General features: G+C 42.5%; 1 protein-coding gene across 10 annotated transcripts in view; it reads left to right on the top strand.

Moving 5' to 3' along the window:
* Positions 1 to 21,188, top strand: part of WBP1L (WW domain binding protein 1 like) — a 46,211-nt gene extending 25,023 nt beyond the window's left edge. For 8 of the 10 annotated variants that reach the window (XM_035133590.3, XM_035133583.3, XM_035133584.3 and 5 more), the window contains exons 2-4: positions 7,372 to 7,474; positions 17,578 to 17,739; positions 18,862 to 21,188. In XM_035133590.3, coding sequence (XP_034989481.1) covers positions 7,372 to 7,474; positions 17,578 to 17,739; positions 18,862 to 19,616 — 1,020 coding nt within the window. In that variant the 3' untranslated portion in view covers positions 19,617 to 21,188. Of the gene's footprint in view, positions 1 to 5,646; positions 5,809 to 6,787; positions 7,019 to 7,371; positions 7,475 to 17,577; positions 17,740 to 18,861 lie in introns of those variants that run through there. The other 2 variants (XM_088669638.1, XM_088669639.1) reach the window with 2 other exon arrangements.
* The last annotated feature ends 281 nt before the right edge of the window (positions 21,189 to 21,469 follow it).

Below are 21,469 nucleotides of genomic sequence, written 5' to 3'. Positions count from 1 at the left end.
GTGAAGGTAGTTTTCCCAGGGTGAGGCCCATCCAATGCAATCTGCGTCTGCTGACCCCTGCAATTTTTCCAAATGGAAGAAACGTGATTGCATAATTTCTGGTAATGGGGAACTGTGTTCTTGCTTTGCCTTCATCCTTGAGAAGGGCTGTAGCTCAGTGGTAGAGCAAGTGGTTTGCATGTACTGTAGAAGGTTCCCGGTCCAATCCTCAGCATATACAGGTAGGGCTGGGTGAGAGCCCTGTCTCCAGCCCTGGAAAACGGCTGCCAGTGAGTGTAGACAATAATGAGCTAGGTGGACCAATGGTCTGACATGGATGGTATAGGCAGCTTCCTATGTTCCATCTTCTAAGAAGGTTGGAGTTGAGCATCCTCACCCAAAACTCCCCCCAAAACTTTACCAAGATTGAACATCAATTCACTTGGTTGTGTAGAATATTCTGCAGTCTCTGGACAAGGGTCTACAAATGTACTGGTCACATAGCAGTGGTGAGTCTATCTCTGGGCAAGCTTAGTGGAAAGTGAGTGATGCTCCTGGGCTCGCTGGGTTTTGGAAGCACTTTGAAGCACTTAGGCTTCTCAATGCTTTCTGTGGTAGTTTCTTCTCTACTTTGTTTCTAAACTAAAATCTGTAATTAAAGAGAGAGGGAGAGAGAGAACTGTAACAGTGCATAGTACAAAGAAGAGATTCAGCACAGTCAAGACTCAGAGCACAAAGAAGTCAAGGCCATGAATATGACCTATATGCAATAAACTCTTTCCATAGAGATCTGTCAGGAGATAATAATCATGTAGAAGAGTCACTACTGTTAGCATATGAAATAAAGTGACACCACATAGATTAAATTCACATGGTTATGCCTATTCATTTAGAGCAGGGGTGGGGAATCTGTTGGACTGTTGGATCCCTGACTGTTGGCCATGCTGGGTGGGGCGGGGCTGACAGGGGTTAGGAGTCCGGGGGGGGGGCGGCAAAGATTCACTAACCTTGGTTTATAAAGATAGCTTTCAGGGTTGTGGGAGGAGCCAGAAGGTTGCAAACACTGAATTTCTGAATTTTGGCCTATAGTTGAAAGCAGTTGAGACGATGGAGCAGGAAATAGGCGACTGGGGGAGAAAGGAAATGGGCCTGCTCAAGCCCCTAACTATATCTTAGTGGGGATAGGGGCTGTGTGTCATGAGATATTTTTTTTAAAAGAAGCTTATTTTGAGCAGTTCTTATTCTGTGTTAGCTGGAGCCCTAAACAGAAGGACTGTTCGAGAATTGGGATGTGCTACAACAGGCATCCCCAAACTTCGGCCCTCCAGATGGTTTGGACTACAATTCCCACCATCCCTGGCCACTGGTCTTGTTAGCTAGGGATCATGGGAGTTGTAGGCCAAAACATCTGGAGGGCCGCAGTTTGGGGATGCCTGTGCTACAACATGTTGCAAGTCCATTTTTTCTGCTTTAGATGTAAGGGTAAGCTAGGGAGATAGTATCTTCCCTCAACAGAAAAGTGCACTCCAGGTTTTCCTCTTTTCTTTCCAGCCATCTCTTGTGCTGTTCTTGGGGTTTGTTGACTGTGGGAGTTTTTGCCACCAAACTTCATAGTGCATTTCTATACTAGTTAGTAAATTAAGGGGTTAGGGACTACAGAGCTGTAATTCTATAAAGTACAGCTAGGTCAGGGTCCCTCAACTTCCGGGAAGGAGGAAGTGTCGTCTGTTTTTTGTTCCTCTTTCTCCCTCTCTTCTGTTCAAACCATGTAAGCTGAGCATACATCTGATGCTGGGATTCAGACCACGAATTTGAGACTTAACTTTCTGTATTTTGCGATCAGTAATACCTTGCCTTCTGTATTTTGCAATCAATAATAACTTCTGCTGTAGCATTGAGTGATGTATGAGTGAGACCTGCGTTTCTTGGTCTTTTATAGTATTGCATATGAATAAAGGCAATGCTACTGTAGATAGAATTGCATGTGATTATCCATTTAGGTCTATTTTATGTTGTTTTGTAAAGTTGCACCGCATGACTAAGGAGCAAGACCCAGGATCCTTGCAGAGTCTTGCTGGAGTGCAACTCTGTTGCTGCCTGGAACCTGAAAGCTGAGCCCCAGCATTTTCTGTAACAGATCCTATAAACACTTTTGGATTGTGTGCTGCTTCATTGGCACCCCTAAAAATATTGCCTCCCCAAGCATCTGCTTGGGTTGCTTGTCCAGTCAGGTGTTCTTCCACATAGTACTGTTTAAGCAGTAGCTGAATATAGCCATAAGCCCCCATGAAAAACAAGAGGCCCTTACCCAGAAAGATGTCGCATAGCATCAAACATTTATTATTGATTTAGATTCGTATTGAAGCACATCTGAAAGGTTTGGTACCGTTAAAGCAATAAGATAAACCTTGTACTTCTAGTTAAATATTAACTCTACAGTCATACCTCGGTTTAAGTATGCTTCAATTCGAGTACTTTTAAGTGCTCCACGGAACCGTCTGGAACGGATTAATTCACTTTCCATTACTTTCAATGGGAAAGTTCGCTTCAGGTTAAGTACGCTTCAGTTTAAGTACAGACTTCCAGAACCAATTACACTCATACTTTGGGTTAACTACGCTTCAGGTTGAGTACTCCGTGGACGCGTCTGGAATGGATTAATCCACTTTCCATTACTTTCAATGGGAAAGTTTGCTTCAGGTTAGTACACTTCAGGTTAAGTACAGACTTACGGAACCAATTGTGTACTTAAACCGAGGTACCACTGTAGTAAAATTTATTTCACACTGGCTCATTGTGAATATGAAAAACCAGCTCAAGCTCTACCAGTTCTGCAAAGTGGTCTGAAGTGGATTAAGCTTCAGAGCTTTCTGCTGTAAGATATATTTTCCCAGCTGCACATCATGTCTACAGCTTTGTTGTGAATCAGGTAATCTTTCAACAGCTTTTTATGAAGTATCATAGCATAGAAGTACTCCAGACACAAGTACTCCTACGCAGATATACAAGTGCTTCTGTACATCCTAAGTGTAGTTTTAACTCATTTCTCCATACTTTTAAAGCCATTGTTAATTTTGCATGCAAATTGCCACATCTTTAAAAAAAAGTCTTCTTCAGAATATTTAATCTTCAGAATAAAAGCATCTTCAGAATATGCTATATTCACTAACTGCATCTTAATTTCTTAATTGAAGGTTATAAAACCATAATGTTCAGTTGGGGGCTATTCAGATCTAACACCCTTAATTTTCTCCTCTAGACCTAAAGTAATATGTGATCTGTAAAACTAATTACAGGTCTGGTGTAGTCGAAACAAAAAAATTATAAAAAAATATTTCTTCCAGTAGCACCTTAGATACCAACTAAGTTTGTCAATGACAAACTTAGATGGTCTCTAAGGTGCTACTGGAAGAAAAAAAATTATTATTTTTTATTCTGTAAAACTAAGTTTTAGTTGGTTCAAAAAGGCCCATAGAAATGATATTGAACAGGTTCCATTTTCTAGAAAATCATCCATATATGGACACGGTCATTGTTGGTACATTTCTGAGCATATACCTAAGATGCTTTAATTTCCCAAGGCCATACATTTTTGTAATCTCCCTCTTTGTGAGCGGAGCAGAAAGTCTGCCCATAGAGCAGGCATAGCCAAACTCGGCCCTCCAGATGTTTTGGGACTACAACTCCCATCATCCCTAGCTAACAGGACCAGTGGTCAGGGATAATTGGAGTTGTAGTCCCAAAACATCTGGAGGGCCAGTTTGGCTATGCCTGCCATATAGGACTTATTGTTGCAGCTACATAAATATTTCTATCTTTCCCTCCATCATAAGTACTCTAGTCATAAAGTTGGAATTTGGGGGCAGATCAGGGTAGGCTTTTGATCTGTTGGGATACAAAGGTTTCCCGTTCACCTGACACACCACCAGAACAGGAAAAGTACACCAGCCCTTGAGCTGGCATATTGATTTGCCTTTCCATTTGTTTGTTTATTATTTCAGTTTCTATCCCACCCTTCATCAATGGATGATTCAAGGTTGGGTAATCAAAAAGCTCAAATTAAAAGCACTAAACAAGTAAAATTTAACAACAGTATACTAAATATACTAAACAATATAATAAAATGTCAGGATAGCAAAATCAAATTGTACTTCATACATTAAATCAGCACTCCTTCTCTGCAAGCCTGGGCAAATAGTGACGTTTTCAGGCAGCACTGAAAGTGACCAATGGGAAAGGGAAAACTTTTTTTAAAAACACACACACAAAAACCCCTGAAGAATGGGGAGGAAAAGGGAGGCCTCCCCTGCCTTGTTTTCTCTGCCTTGGGTTCTTCCTTCCCCACTGCCTTCTGATTCACCTGTCCAAATATAAAATGCAAATGCAACAAATACACTCATTGTACAGGCACACTTGTCGGGAAGCTGTAACTGCCTGTGGCTTCATATTGTACTTGCCCCTGCATCATTCATGAATTTTTTATTTTTATTTTTTAGTGTAAGGGAGCCTGCATTTTAGAAATTAAAGGAAGCTGTAGTACGTTGCCATTCTTTGAAGGCTCTTAGGTCTTTATCTATCCTCCCATGACCAGTCCCCTATTCCACAGGCTAGTTTTGGAAAGTGCTTTGTCATACTCCTGGTAGATGTTCCAAGGGATGTCTGGACAGTACAGAATGTGACTACTTTGTTCATTGTTCTGGAAACCTTTTAAATTTTTGGATCTCTAAGAGTAAAATGGAATGCAGCTGTAGATAGCATTTCAGGGACCACAGGCAGCCTTGATGCTTAATTTCAACTGGAGTCTTAGCTCGAACTTCTGCTAAAGGCTACATGATTTCTTTGAACCCTGTTGTGGGTGAAATAGAGGAGTGCCCCTTCTGCTGTGAAAGGATGCAGGAGATGTTTCCTCTTTTAGAAACTATCTTAGCACTTTATGGGCACTTTGAAAATGAAGTCAGGTGTCTGGCTTTTGAGGGAGGGTGCTAACTCTAACTGGGGTAGTGGGTGTTGGTGGGAATGTTAATGCTGATGCCCATGTCTCTAGATCCAAAAATAGAATGTGTCTCCTTTAGGAATAACACAGCATGTAGCTTTATTTACTTGATCCAAAGCCAGGATGGTGGTTTTCAGGGAGGAACTTCAAAATAACAATGGAATGGGTAGGCTTAAACCTTTCAGAGGAATAACAATAACAATAACAATAATAATAGTTTTTAAGTACTTTAGTGGTGATTATGCTATAGCTAACTTGGCTTGGCTTTCATGTTGGGCATTCTGATGCCAAATGTTGTAATTTGGGCTACTCTACAGCTCTGCAGCCACTTGCCTGTATTGTATGTGTGTTTAAGCCACGGAATTTGTGACATTGTTTGACTACACATCCCCCCTTACCCTGCTAGGTAGGCCAGATGGAAGCTGGATACGTGTTCCTGATGACATAAATTGCCTTTCTGGAAGACAGGGGGATCTTCCTAGGCCTGAATCTTTCCAAATTTGATCACGCAACTGCACTTTTTCTCTTACACATAAAGCTTCAGGCATATTGATCCTACTACTGTATAAAAATACACCAACATCTCCTTGTTTTTGCTGTATGTTTTATACTATAACTTAGATTTGCACGGCTTTTCATAGTGCAATGGTTCAGTTGTGCATTTTTCTTTTCAGGACATAAAACAAAGGCTCCAGAAATTACTTCAACACCCATTATATCTCTGCCCTACATTACACTCTGGCAAGAGGGGTCATTGCCATTGGGTGGTAGCTGTTTTCCATCTCTTAACTGTCCACAGAGATGGCCTTCAGGGAGGATTATGTGATGATGAAAAAGTATGACTGACTTGGCTTCTGTCCTAGACTGCAGGAGTATTCCAGGAAGATATTTTGTTGGAATGTTTATTTTATTTTAAAAGTTCTGCAAATTAGGCAAGAATTACTTCAGAGTAGGATTATATGGCAGTAAATGTTATTTTGGTCTAACTGAGCCCAGATTGCCCTCTCTTCAATTATTACATTTTCTGATTCTATAAGTGCAAGACATGAAGCTGAAAAAACCACCCCTGTTAACAACAGTGGAATTGCGGTGTATTTGAAACACACACACCATGAGTGGGTCATAAAATTTTATGCCTCAGTATACCAAAGTTAAAATATCTATGGGTCCCTTCATCTCAGTGCATTAGGCATAAATTCATGTACCTAATCACAAGCCAAAAAACCAAAAATTGTTACATTAAAAATGAAAACCTTATATGATTTTAATGTAAAATATTCCTACTTGCAGAGGGGTGGAAATCTGAATGCTTGATTGCATTGTCTGACCTAAGTATCATTTTCTAAATTCTGATAATTTGGGCCACAATTTTAGCTATAGATTCCCAGGCATGAGGATCAGCAGTGAAGTGCAGAACAGGTGCCTGCATTATGCAAACTGCAAGTGGGAAACTATTTATCAAGGTATGGAAAAGATAGGTGCAGTTATTTAGAGCAACCTAGGAGCTGACAAGTCTAGAGAAAGGTGAAATGAGAACTAATCTAGACATACAGCAATAAGACAGTAAAATTTAGAGCAGAATGGTGCTAGTTCAAATTGAAGAAGGCGGATGCCATTTTTAATGTTTCCTCCAATTGTTCCCATACCCTACTGTGACTGAAATAACTGTAACATATTATCCCCACCCCCTTTACCTCTGCCTCCTCTACATCTGTTGTTTTCCTTGTGTGTCTCCTTTTAGAATGCAGAACCCTGGTTAAACACCATCCTGCATAGATGGCCCTATATAAATAGCATCTTAAGAAACCCCACGGCAGAAGAAAACTAGCGTAGCAGGGAGAAGTGTTCTAGTCCCATTCTCTATATCAGGCACCCCCAAACTGCGGCCCTCCAGATGTTTTGTCCTACAACTCCCATGATCCCTAGCTAACAGGAACAGTGGCTGGGGAAGATGGGAATTGTAGTCCAAAACATCTGGAGGGCCGAAGTTTGGGGATGCCTGCTCTATATGCTGCCCTAACTTTCTACTTAAAGAGCTGGCGGTGGGTAGGTTAATGCAGAGGGGTGTTCAGAACCCTCCCTCGCCCCCCCCCCCGGTAGACTGAAGAGATACAATCCATTCTACCATCTCATCTGTGCTTCTTCAGCATGTAGGAACCTAGCCTGGAAGGTTGATGGCGGATGGTAGGGTGTGGGAGCACCATGGAACTGACTGATATCCGGGAAAGTAGAGATACCTAAACAGCTGCAGGCAATCGGTGACCTTGAGCAGCTGTTTAAGCCCTGGGCCCATGCATGTCTTGCAAGCAACCGGAGGCTTAGTCCAAGTTTAATGTATTTGGGCCTTCCTCACATTTTAAAACGCAGTGTCACTAACCTATTCCTCTCTTACATTCTAGGACAAAGAACCCTGCATAGGAATCAACAATCAAAGCTACATCTGTGAAACAGGCCACTGCTGTGGACAGTCTCAGTGCTGCAATTACTATTATGAACTCTGGTGTAAGTTTCTTGTTTTTATAAATAGAAGTGAAATTCTTTTCATAATCTGAGTCATGGGCATTTCAGTTTCATCCACTTTTGACTTTATCCAGAGACAAGGTGTTAGAGTGGGTGATAGGTGTCCCTCCCCAGACTGAAACTGAAAAGGATTATGTTGACTCACTTCAGCCAGGCTGCCCTTGCCATAACCTTTGCTAGAGATGCACAGGGTGTGTGTGTGTGTGTGTGTGTGTGTGTGTGTGTGTGTGTCCTTGCTAATTCTCTAGTCATCCAGTGTACCTTTCTGCACCACCTGTCAGGTTTAGGGGTGTGCGATTTCCCACCCCAGGGGAATTATACTGTCTGGTGCCTCAAGTTTCTATTCTGTCTCACATGCTATTTAATATCAGCATGAAATTACTGGGAGAGGTTGTGCAAGGTTTAGCTGATGTCATCAGATGCCCACTTTCTTCTTGGATTCGGGTGAGGCAGCAGAGTTCTTGAACAGGTGTCTGGAGCCTGTAGTGGATGAGGGCCAGTAAAATGAAGCTCAAGTCAGAGATGTTCATGGCTGGTGGACCTATCAAGCTGGAGTACAACCGTTTCTGGATGAAGTTGTGCTCCCCCAACACATGGGGTTAATGGTTTAGGTATATTCCCTGAACAGCATTGCTGCTTGATAATCAGGTGATGACCATGGCAAGAATTCTCTCCTTCCAACTATGTGACATGTGCCAGCTATTTACAGTTCTGCAAGATTGACACTTAGCCTCCATCATTCATTCCTTGGGAACCCCAGTTTTAAATTATTTACAATGTGGGTTTGCCTTTGACTGGGACTGATGGGAATTGTAATCCAAAGCTGGGGGGGGGCACCAGGTTGGGAAAGGCTAGGGAAGCATCCAGCTTAATCAGCTGAAAGGAAGTGTGTTTTATCTTCCTGAAAATGTATGCAAAGTGTTTTAGCACATTGAGCAATTGATTAAGCACCAAAGTGGATTTTAGAAGGTGAACAATTCCTGTCGCCATTCTCAGTACCCTAGCACTGAAAGCTCCCTGCCTTTTCATAGGTCTTGCTGTTAATTTTAACTTTATTTACCATCTTAACTTGTGGGAAGGTGTATTGGGTTGAAACAGAGAATCTCTCTTCACCTGACATGCTTCATGAAAGATGATCCCATATATTAGCTGTTGGGAGTGGTTACGGACAACAGAATTTTCCCCTTTTGAAGAGCAAAGCTGATGGGAAACCAAATCAGTGGTGTTTGTTATGGGGTGGAGGGAAGAGTAAAATACATCATATGTCAAGCAGGTGGATTGGGTTTAAAGCTAGATGGTGCTAGCTAGATCCAAGTTCAATTTTGTTTTAAGATGAAGCGGGCATTGAAATATCTTGTTGCCAAAATCTATTGCTAAAACTCTTGAACACTTTGTATTGAGAACTAAAAATTAATAAAATAAACCATCATTTTTCTTTCTATGAGCAGGGCACCGGGGGGGGGGGGGACAAAAAGCCCTCTTGTGCTTGCACTGGCTTCCACTACGTAGCAGGGCTCATTAGTTGGCTCCAGTCCAATCTTTGTATCTGGGTTTCTTGTTTTGTGTCTTTTTCTGAACTCGATGTCTTGGCATGGCGTAGGTTTTTCGTTTGATACTGCTATTGGATAGTTTAGTCTGAAATGGAAAATACTGGGGTGCGGGGGAATCTATTCCTTGTTCATGTTGGAGCGAAATTCCATGTGACTTCCCTTCCTAACTTAATTTATAGCAGTTACAAAAAGATGCACATCTGGTAAAAACTATATTGTTCAGTACCATGCAGGAAAAGTCATCCAAGTAGGAAGGTGGTTCTGTTTTGCCCTCTGCTGTTTTGTCTTTTGTGATAATCTGCTCTGGAAATATTCATTATGTCAAATCTGGGGCATGTTAATCAGTTTGAAAAGTACCAGGAGCAGTTGGCCCACTCTTGCCCTAGACCAGACATCCCCAAACTTCGGCCCTCCAGATGTTTTTGGACTACAATTCCTATCTTCCCCGACCAGTAGTCCTGTTAGCTAGGGATAATGGGAGTTGTAGGCCAAAGCATCTGGAGGGCCACAGTTTGGGGATGCCTGCCCTAGACCCTGCATCCTTCCTAAATCACTGGGATACCTGCCTCACCGATTCCCCTCCCCACTGTGTTCATACACAGAAATGCTTCCCCATCATTGATTGATTATTTGTTTATTAATTTACATCCTGCCCTTCCTCACAAAGGAGCACAACGGCAAGTGATAAAACAACAAAACTTTATAAAATCAATTCCAATACAGATGTAGACTGGGGGAAACCTCAATTTTAAAAGGCTTGTGGAAAGAGGAAGGTCTTCAGGTGGTGCTGAAAACACAACAGAAAACACAGCCTGTCTAATATTAAAGCAGTTTGAGCATTTAACTTGAGGAGAAAAGGTTGTACCTGCTTTGGGGTGTATTTAGCTAAAGGAAAAGAAAAATCTGTGCTTCTCTTGTCCTGCTTACAGGTTACTTCCTCCTTTTGGAGGTAAGTGGGAAAGGGAAGGCAGTTTCCAGTTCACTTAAGCCAGTACAGTAGTTTTTTGGACTTTCTATAACCTTGCTTGGAAGTCCCAAGAGAAACTAGCCAGAGAAGAAACTAGCCAGCTTAAATGTTTCTTTGTTTTATAATTTATTTTTCTCTTGCTCTGACCTTCACACGTTCTCCTGATATTTATTCAGCTTATTTATGTAATAAGTCTGTCTGCAGGGATTAAAGGTTGCATTCTAGCTTCATAAAATAGGCTGCCCAGATGTCTTGGTTTTATGCTTTCTTGGAAAAGGTTGTATGCCCAGATCAGCAAGAAAAATCCAGAATTCTGGCTGGGGAAGATACATATCTTCCTCACATCTGATGCTTCCCCCCTTTCCTTCCTTCCTTCCTTCCTTCCTTCCTTCCTTCCTTCCTTCCTTCCTTCCTTCCTTCCTTCCTTCCTTCCTCCCTTCCTCCCTTCCTCCCTTCCTTCCTCCCTTCCTTCCTCCCTTCCTTCCTTTTGAGTGTCCAGTATACCTAAAAGACTCCTGATGGTTGACAAGTCACGGTCCTTGTTTAAACATAATGCTAAACCAGCTCATGTAGAACTCACACCACTGTTCCTACCCAGCATGGCTACAAGGAAGAATTCAAATATTTTGCTTCTGTTTTAGATTAAACACAGCTTGTTATGATATCTGAATCTGAACCAACTATAGTTAATCTTAACAATGGTATATTGAAACAAGCTAATTTAGAGCAGTAGTTTAGGAACCTGGTTTGTTTAAATAAACTACAGCTGACATTAACCACCTTTTTTGAGGAGAGAAATGTTTTAATGTAATTTAAAATTTAACAGAATACAAAAAAGAAAAAAATACAGTTAATGTCCTTTGTATGCATTCACAAAACAAAGATTTAGAAATTAGAGCATTAAATGTGACTCAAGGATTCTACACAATCTGAATATCAATGAGAGTTCACAAGAATACCTTTATCTTTATACCTGAGTATTTGGGATTATTATTATTATTGATTAAATTTTTATACCGCCTTTCATCTGTAGATCTCAGGGTGGTTCACAGCATAAAAATACAAGATAAAAACACAGAATACCTAATAAAAACAAGAACAAGAATAAAACAAACCAGTAACCCCCACCCCCTCCTGCCAACCTAGCAGTTCGAAAGCACGTCAAAGTGCAAGTAGATAAATAGGCATTTCCGTGTGCTGCTCTGGTTCGCCAGAAGCAGCTTTGTCATGCTGGCCACATGACCTGGAAGCTGTATGCCGGCTCCCTTGGCCAATAATGCGAGATGAGCGCGCAACCCCAGAGTCGGTCACGACTGGACCTAATGGTCAGGGGTCCCTTTAGCTTTACCTTTAACCCCCACCCCTTTTACAAGAACAGATTTACCACCCAGTGATAAACTGTATTTAATCTAAAAGTGAAGCAGATTCTTGCAGCCATGCTGGAGGAGAAGGTGCGTCACGATCCCAAGGTTCATTGAGATTCACAATCTTAATGCTAAATAATGGTTTTTTCATTATCTAGGAACATGGTCAATGTACAGCATTGGACTGCTTACTCCACTGAGAAGGTAGCTGTGGTCTAAACCAGTGTTTCTCAACCAGTGTGCCTCCAGATGTTTTGGGACTACAACTCCCATCATTCCTGACCACTGGTCTTGCTAGCTAGGGATGATGGGAGTTGTAGTCCCAAAACATCTGGAGGCACACTGGTTGAGAAACACTGGTCTAAACCACTCAGCCTCTTGGGGTTGCCGATTAGAAGGTCGGTGGTTCAAATCCACATAACAGGGTGAGATCCTGTTGCTCTGTTCCAGCTTCTGCCAACATAGCAGTTCAAAAGCACACCAGTGCAAGTAGATAAATAGGTACCGCTATGGTGGGAAGGTAAATGGTGTTTCTGTGCACTCTGGCACTCGTCACGGTATCCCGTTGTGCCAGAAGCAGTTTAGTCATGCTGGCCACATGACCCGGAAACCTGTCTGTGGACAAATGCCGGCTCCCTCGGCCTGAATTGAGATGAGCACCATACCCCTTGGTCGCCTTTCACTGGACTTAACCATCCAGGGGTCCTTTACGCTTTTACCTTTCCAATGAGAGCACACCTCATTCAGTTAAAAGCCATATCCCTGGGAGAAACATGTCTTTTGTTGATTCCCATTATTAAATCATGGAGGTTAAATCAATTGGGAGTTGCTGATTTAGAACACCTCATCCCCAGTTCTTATACTATCACGTGCACTGCATGCACAGTTAATTATGTGCAGAATATTTTACTGTCACAGAATTCTGTGGGAAATCATGATTTGATGCATCACATTAACCCTTGCTGAATCTAGATAAAGTTTCAAGCAGGGATTCAAGGAGTCCAGCATTTTCCGTAGCTGTCAGGTTTAGGTGTTTACTGCTGAGGATTCTGTGTTCAAGCCAGCAGTGTTATTAGAGAAAAAAGGAACAGTATTGAAATGCTGCTGTTGGTTTTCCCAACCATTGCACAACATAAATACCAGTGTTGACCAGCCTTTTCCAGACTGGTACCCTTCAGGTGTTTTGGAGTACAACTCTTGTCAATGTCAGTCAGCACAGCTTGCAAAATATCTGGAGGGCATGAGCTTAGCAGAAGATTGTATTGACTCTCCCAGGAAAACTGTTTAATAAAGTGTCCACCTTTCTCCTTCAGTCTCCAATGTGGGCTTCTGTTCCTGGTAACACTTGAGAAACTGAGGTACATCAGAGCTGAAGCATTGGCTTGCTCTTTGAAAGGAAACTATATACAGTACAGCCCTTCCTCCTCCAAGAGCGCTGATCATATTTAGCATTTACTAAGTGTTTCAGAGTATTCAAAGCTCTTCATGATAGATAATCTTAGCTATCTTTGCGACAACATTATAAGAGATAGGCCAGCATTATTCCCCCCATGTTTTAAAGTGGGCTGGGAGTGGTTTGTATAAGGCAGGGGTGGGGTACTTAGGCCTCTTGGGCATCCCCATTTGGCTCATGAAACTTCTGAAAACTGACAGCTGATTGTCAAGGGCTTCTGTGGACCTATCAAAGTGGTGTGCCTAAGATAGTGTAGTGCTTCAGAAGGGGCTTCTGCAAGACCCTTATAAGCAACAAAGCTACCTGATGTCGTGGTCATTTCTGGTGACTGACAGGTGGCATACTCCACCCACCTGTCAAACTTGGCCTGTGAAGGTTCGAGGAGATAATATTCCAGTCCACCAGTCAGATCCAGTTCTCCACCCATGCCCTAAGGCCATAATTAGCTGCATACATTTCTACCTGAGTTGCTTAGCTTAAAAAGGCGGCCTGCAGTTCAGCAGCTAATCACCGAGGAGAGATTTGAACCAGGACCTTTCACAGCTCAGTTCCAAGCACTGGCTCTTAGCAGCTGCCCCACACTTGCTCTACACTATTTCTAAAAAATGTCCTATTTCACCTTCTTTTAGGCCAGATAGCCTGAAGCCAAGGCCATCACCTAGCATGCTTCTAAGGCAGGCGGAGAAATGATTTGCTACATGTTTTGGCTTAGCTGCAATGAGGTTTCCTGCCAATAAAGCAGTGGCATCTACCCAAGTTTACTGTGAACTCTAGGGCAGACTATTCTGTTCCTGCTCTTGAGTGCTAAAGGGGAAAACATGTTTTCCCATTTTGCAAGAGTAAAAGGCACTTTCCTTTGTGAGATCTTGGCTTGGATTCTTGCCACTGGGGAAACATAGAAATATATCCTTCTGGTTGTTATATCCCCAAGGATCTATAGGACTGTTACACATGCAGTTTTGAGCATCATAGACCTTCCCCTGGTCTCCTCAAGAAAGGAGGTATTGTATTACAGTAAAGGCTGAAAAATTCTCATTGACAGTATTGGGAGAAATCACAAAAACTAGGTGGGGATTTGAGACATGGCTTGAGCCCCTGTCTGCCTCCAAATTGCTGCTCCATTGCTCTCCTCCTCACACAGCCTCCCTCCATGTTCCCACCTTGCCCTCCTTTTAGCCTTTCTAAAAAAATTAATGAATTCTGAACTCACTGGAATGCTTCATCTTGGAAGCAGAACAAGCTGTGCAAAATAAATGTATTACAAAGAAATGCTAAATTTCTATTATCTCAGCCTATCAGATGAATTATTTTTCCATAATTTGACTGTTGTTGTTTTGTTGAGATCAGATACTGGTTCCTAAAGCTGACAATATTTTCTGTGTTTGCCAAGGAATTAAACTCCAAGCCAAGGTAGCACTTTACAGTTTAAGTACACAATTGATTCCGGAGGTCTGTACTTAACCTGAAGCGTACTAAAAGCAAACTTTCCCATTGAAAGTAATGGAAAGTGGATTAATCTGTTCCAGACGGGTCCGTGGAGTACTTAAACTGAAAGTACTCAAACCAAAGCGTACTTAAACTGAGGTACGACTGTATTTTTACTTGCAGCCCAAAAGAGTGGAAACTATTTTAGTATCTTCCAGGACAAAGTTATATGGTGATACTAAGGCCTAATGCTACTCTGTGTCCAGAGATGACTACGTAGAGAGCAATGGCAGCTTTCTGTTTCTGCTAGAAACACTAGTTTAACACTAGTTGTTGTTGTCGTCTTCCCAAATCTATGTGCTTTGCACTGTTGCCTTAACATGGAATTGAGAAGGAAAGTAGTGAAAGAAAGTGCTATCAACTGTTATAGGGGTTTTGTGCAACTCTTGCTGATTTGGGCTTGCCACTGGCACTAACCCTGCTCAGGGCCGTCTTAAGCGGGTCGGGCGCCGTTTCTTCCCGCGGCTGGTGGGCGGGCGCAGCGCGGTTTCCGCGCGGCTTCGCCGTGCAGCGCCCCCTGCCGACCTGGCGCCCCGCGCCACCCAGCCTACCCCTAGAGCCGGCCCTGACCCTGCTAGATTATCTAGTTGAGATTCCTGCATTTCAGGAGGGTGGACTAGATGGTCCTCTTGGATCCCTTCCAACTCTACAATCCTATGAGTCTATGATGATTGAACTAGCAGGTTTCAGTACAGAGATTAGCATAACCTCCATGTGGGTAGCAGGTGGGAACGTTTACCCCCCCCCCAAAAAAAACCCAGCATCCCACTGTTTGGAAACACCCTGAGATTGGAAATTGATGGGCAGGGATGATAGAAGTTGTAGTCCAGCTACCTCTGTTGTATATTGTCTTCAGTGGTTTTGATCCTTTTTAATTTGCAAGGTTTCTTTGCAAGGTTTCAGATCCTTGAGGTTTTTTTCCTCTTGATAAGCTAAGCATCTTCTCATTGCCTCACTGCCAGCTGACTGCTGTATTCTCCAGAGACCCTACTGTTAGCACTGTGCAATATCTGCATCCAACCATTCCCAGGAACTTGGAGGTGTTTGTTTTTTCCCCTAGATTTAGCTATTCAACAAATAGGAAATCTTGCTGACTGGACAATATTCATCAGGTGTCTTTTAGCTTAGAGACATCCATGTTAGGATACTGTATTAATCTTTATTATAGACATAAGGGCAGACTAGAACTATGACCGTATTGTTATACAGTCAGTTCAGAATGCTGCACATTTCTTAGATCTGAGATTCCATGGTAGCCGTGATTATAGCATGGCAAACAGGCAGTGTTCTTAGGGTGATGTTAGGAAAAGTTATTGCACACTTTAATGACAATGTATTTTAATAATGTTATGCAATTGGTATTTATATATTGTAAAGCACTTAGAAGCCTGTTTGGCATTGTGGTATGTTAATTAATAAAAGTGAATTCAATTGTTAAAGAATACAGTCATACGCCTGGATATGAATGCTGCAGGTTGCATACAACACGGCTTACGAATGCGCAGAACCCGGAAGTAACGGAACGGGTTACTTTCAGGTTTGGCGGTTTGCGCATGCGCAGAAGCGCCAAATCGCGACCCATACTGCTCATGTTGCGAATGGGGCTTCGGAATGGATTCCGTTCGCAACCAGAGGTACCACTGTACACAACATATTCAGGTATTTAGTGTACGGCTGTGGTCTGGGAGTTTCCTGCATCATACTAGCAAAATCTTTTCTACAACATTGCCTCAGATTCCTCTCTTCTGTATTGTGAATGAAACCAATGTTTGAAAGTGAATGCACACAAAGGTGGAACAATATAACATGTGGAAAGAGTTGAGAAGCTAGCTTCAGTTTGTGCAAATGATCACTTATAGTTTCTCAAGTTAATGAAGCGTGTCTGATTAGATAAATAAACTTTGAGTTATGCTATTTTTTCAATAGATATCTTATTTAGTAGGGTAGACCAGGATATAAATCAATTAAATAAGGGTGAGCAAATTTTAAAGTGTAACATCAATATGTCTTTTAAAAGAGAGAGTAGCAAGTTATTGCTTCTCAGCTCCAATATAGCAGGGATGTAGTGTTAAAACATTGTGGGACTACAACTCCCATCATCCCTCTCCACTGGCTGTGTTGGCTGGAGCTGATGTAAGTTGGAGTCTAACAACATCTGGAATCTTGCAAGTTTCCCATCCCTGCAACATGTAGGCATGTTTATTTTCTGAATGCCTTTATAAAAAAAATATTTATTTTGTTTCTGCATGGTGCTGTTTATAAGTTGATATAGTAAAACTTGAAAATGGAATCAATCAGCATTGTAGCAAAGAAAATGAACTTTCTTCCCAACGAAAATATACTTTGGCTGCAAATCTGTGCACATTTACATGGGATTACTGTGTCCCACTGAACACAGTGAGACTTACATCCAAATAAATATGCATAGCATTTTGCCACATAGCATCTTAAGTACAGCAACTTGCAGAGCTATCTCTAAAATCAGTTATATCTTAAATATTCTAATAAAACAAAAGCATGTGTAAATTTCATAAATATACCCAACAGTACCTCTTGCATATATTTTAGTTTCCATAATATATAAACGTATAAATGTTTGCTTTTTGTATTAAATTGTTTAGAAGATTGGTGATTCCTCTTCATGCCTCCAAAATGTTTGGACACTTTACATCTCTGGGCGGGCTATTCATTTTGTAAGTCAGTCATCCACCAGGTGTCTTGGACTGCAATCCGCCTGCCCCCAGCTGCCATGACTCTACTGGCAGGAGCTAATGAAAATTATTAGTCCAAAACACCTGGAGGGTAATTGGTTCAGAAAGGCTGCTTCAAAGGAAGGTGCTTCTGACCTTTAAAACAGATTTCAGTCCTGCATTGGTAAAAGATGAGAATGCTTCCAATATACCGGGGGGGGGGCACTCAAGGATGGTGTGAAGTACAGTGAGGGACGTGGCCTATGAAGGGTCCCAAGGGCCACATTTGACCTGTGGGCCTGAGGTTCCTAACTTCTGAAGCATATATGGGAGATTAGGGTGAGATCTCCTGAGTCTATGTCTCTGAAAAATGCGTCTGATATCCTGTTACGGTGACCTGTGCCAAGATTGGCAGTAGGCGCACACTTGTTTCAAAAGGCCTTCATAGTGTTGAAACCTCTTTCTCCTGAAGAAGAAACACTGTTAGTAAAATTATTATTATTATTATTCTCTCTCTCTCTCTCTCTCTCTCTCTCCCCCCCCCCCACACCTTTATTACTCTTGGTTTTTCCATAGGGTTCTGGCTAGTATGGACGATCATCATCATACTGAGTTGCTGCTGTGTCTGCCATCACCGGCGTGCCAAACACAGACTTCAGGCACAACAACGACAGCATGAGATTAACCTGATTGCCTATCGTGAAGCTCATAACTACTCCACCCTGCCATTTTATTTCCGTATGTACTGCATGCAAGGAGCAAGCTGCCTTTCAAAGAGCAAGATGTTGGCATATTGGGTGGGGGTCGTGGACGCAACAGAGATTCACAGCAATGATGGTGGGGATGGGGGCAGAGATGTCTGCTGGTGGCTGGAGAGGACTATGTAGTATATTGCAGTATGTTGGGAGACTTCACACGGTCCTTCTTGTCACCTTGGCTACACTAGCTTGAAGCACAATCACAGATAACTCTGTGACTAGTGTGGGCACAATCTAAATCTTGTGGGTAAATTTCTGGGTCGCAGAGAGAGAGAGAGAGAGAGAGAGAGAGAGAGATTTGAATTTGTTTCCCTCTGAACAGTGTAGAGCAGTGCTTTCCTTGGACTTGTTTTCCAGCTCTAGTGGTTGGTTAGGCTGACATAAAAGGAGGAAGTGGATTGACAGATTTCTTCACGTTTTAATCTGCGCAGTGGCAGCAGCAGTGACGAGGCTGAGATATTTTTTTAAATAAAAAAACAACTTCCCACAGCTTTTCCTCTGCAGCTGATACAGCTTAAGAAAGAGGCACCACAGAATAGCTAATATGGTAGTGTGGCAGAGGGGCACCACAAGAATAAATGTGATGATGGGCAATGCTACTTCATTTTGCCCATGTCAATTTTAATTAATACTTTATTACTTTAAAACAAAACAAGACAAAACAAAACAAAACATTAGCCACCCAGTAGAAGGCAATGGAAAAAGGGAAGTATGACACCTGATAAAATGCTATAGAGGAGAGAGAACCAGCTCACTCTCTCTCTCCCTCCCTCTCCCTCTCCCTCCCTCCCTCCTTTTGCACAAAATCAGGGGGAAGACAATTTAAATCCGCTGCCAGTTGACTCTGGGATGTAACATTCCTTAATTTCATAGGTCTCTCTGAATACTACACACTGCTTTACTTTAGTTTCTTCCAGCTGTAACATACGGAAAATCGACTGCTTCCTTAGCCAAATCAGGATGGAATATTTTATTATTATTAATATAATTTGTTGAAAGTGTTGTTAAATTACTTTCAATTGTGCTTTCTGACAACATTTATAAAGTTGGAACTATTTAGGTTAACTAGAGGTTAACTTGTCCTCCCTGCCTCCCCATTTAGGATTTTTGCCAAATTATTTACTACCTCCCTATGAGGAAGTGGTGAACCGACCTCCGACCCCTCCCCCACCATATAGTGCCTTACATCAGCAATGCGTTCCACCTGGCGGCAGCAGCGCAGCACCAGATACAAGAAACCTACAGCCAGCCCAGGCAGGCTCTCTGTCAGGAGCAGGAAGCAATAATGGAAACACGGACAGCACTGCCTCCTCCAGCACCGGGAACTCCGAATCGTCCACCCCGCTAGCTGAGCGATCAACCACCAAAGCAACAAGTGGCGAGCGAAGGAACTCCAGCAGTGGGGCAGAGTTGGAAGAGACGGCCGGCCACGCACCCTGTTCCGACAAAGAGTCGGAGTGCAAGGAGGAATTGCTTAAGGATTACAACTCGGAAAGCTTAGACCACAACAACGCCTTCTCCGATGCTAAAGACAAGACGCCGGGCAGACACCGAAGGTTCACCGGTGACTCGGGCATTGAAATCTGCATCTGCAACCAAGGCCACCACGATGGTGATCTCAAGGAGTTGGATGGGTTCATTGATGATGGGCCCATGGACTTCTGCGATAGCTGCAGTGGTCGCCCTCCCCATGGAGATGAGGAAGAAGGGCTTTTCAATGGTGTTCAGCAGCATCATGATGAACAGCATCAAGAGCACAGCCACCACCACCTCCCTCGGCAGCCTGTTTGTGTGCTCTTGAACACCATAAATGAACAGGACTCACCAAACTCGCATGCCAATACCTCCCCCAGCTAAAATAAGCAAAGCGAGAAGGGATATTCTACAAAAGGATAAACATGACTTCAGCCAAAAACAAGTTGGTTCAGCTTTTTCTTCAGATGTAACTTTGGGAATAACCCCTAAATAATAGGTATGGAAGAGGGGGAAGAAGCTTCCGGGCCTTCCCTGCCTCCCCCCTCCCTTTAATAGCCTCCATCTGGTTAGGGTTTAGGATTAAGAGTGAGATCGTTTTTATACATATAACAAACGAGAGAAAAACTTTTCCTATTGCTGATTTTGGTGACGGTTTACCTGGTTGGTTGTTTTCTTAAAGGTTTTCAATACCTGCTTTATTTTATTATCAGAAAGACTTCACTTGACCCTGTGAGAACAAGGAGGGCTCATGTATCTCTTCCCACTCCCTCTCCTTTCCCAGGCGTCTTCCCAGAAGCCAGTGGCATTTGATGGCGCTGGCGGTTTGCCTAGTCAGTGCCGTTGAGGGGTTAAAATGAATCCACAGAGAGATGTGGGTGGGCTTTGGGGTTTTTTCCTGAATTGATACAGTGCCATACTCTCTGGTGCATTGTTGGTTAGAGCAACCTGTAGGAATTCCCCCCCCCCCTTTGAAGCTGGTGACTATAAAGGACCAGTTTCTTCCAGAGAAAAAAAACTGCTAGCCTGAAACATAGCAGTTTATGCAAAAAGCGGGTTGTGGATGGCGACTTTAGTTTTATTTTTATTTGGGGGGAAAGAAAGGCAAATGTATTCCTTCAGTTGATGACTATGAGTTGAGACTCCTGGCAGAGGACCTGCCTTTTTCCAGTACTGTGGTCTCTAAATCGCATTCAATTGGTGTGCTACAATGCAACAGAACAGGGACTTTGCAACTTTAGGCCAGCACGCTAGTTAAAATGACAAAACCAAACAAAACCAAACACACACAACAGGGCTGTCTTTTTGGCCAGCGTGCCTTCAGGTTTCAGCGATGCTTGTTGAACAAATGGAGGCAAGAACTCCATCCACCGCAGAAAGATAACTTGCAGCTTCAATGTGGAAGACCTGTGCAGTATTTTTCTTTTATCTTTCTTTCTTTATCTCTCTCTCTCTCTTTTTTAGTCCACAAGTTTAGCATGATCCTAATGGTGACCACTTAAAAGGATGGAGTGTCTGTGTTTCTCTCTTTTGATAGCGGCAACAGGCTACTGTATAACGTCTGTGAGTGTGTATGTGTGTCTGACTGCAGTACATGCATGTGTGTTTCCTACTGGTGATACGAAACTTGCTGCTGTAAGACTGCAAAAACAAAACAGAAAAGACTGTTGCTTTGCTTTAAACAAACAGTGGAGCTTTTGTTAGTAACAACCCCAAGGGGGAAGGAAAGGAAACAAACTCAAGCAGCTGAAACTAACATTCCCTGGAGCGTTCCTGTGGAAGAGTGCAAGCCTTGGTTTCTATATTAAGTGTGATAGAGATTTGTTTTCCCATTTCTTTAATTACGGTTGTCTGGGTCATTTATGTCACAAAATAGACTTTCAGATTTGATTGCTTGAAACCAAAATCAGTTTGAAATACGATGTAAGCCCAAATATAATGCCTTTTTTCTGATAATCCGTGGACTGTGTCTCATTTTGTTTGGGGAAAGATAGAGCAGTTGAGATATATCCTGAAGAAAGAAGAGGGTTGGGGCTTTATTTTTTTGCACTTCAAAGTGAACTTAACTCATGTCCAGAATTATACGGATTAACACGGGGTTGGTGAGAGCATATCTTTATGTTTCACTGTATACAAGGGAGGTGTTGGTGCGTGTACATTTCCATGTGAAAATGCAAATAGGAAGGCAGTCTTGCTCCTCTCCACTGACTTCCTTCAAATATCACCTATACTACAGG

The sequence above is a fragment of the Zootoca vivipara genome, chromosome 5 (assembly GCF_965207765.1).
Source record: "Zootoca vivipara chromosome 5, rZooViv2.hap1.1, whole genome shotgun sequence".
Classification (NCBI taxonomy): domain Eukaryota; kingdom Metazoa; phylum Chordata; class Lepidosauria; order Squamata; family Lacertidae; genus Zootoca; species Zootoca vivipara.
Note: the sequence above shows the minus strand (reverse complement) of the source record. Positions and strands in the feature narration are given on the sequence as shown.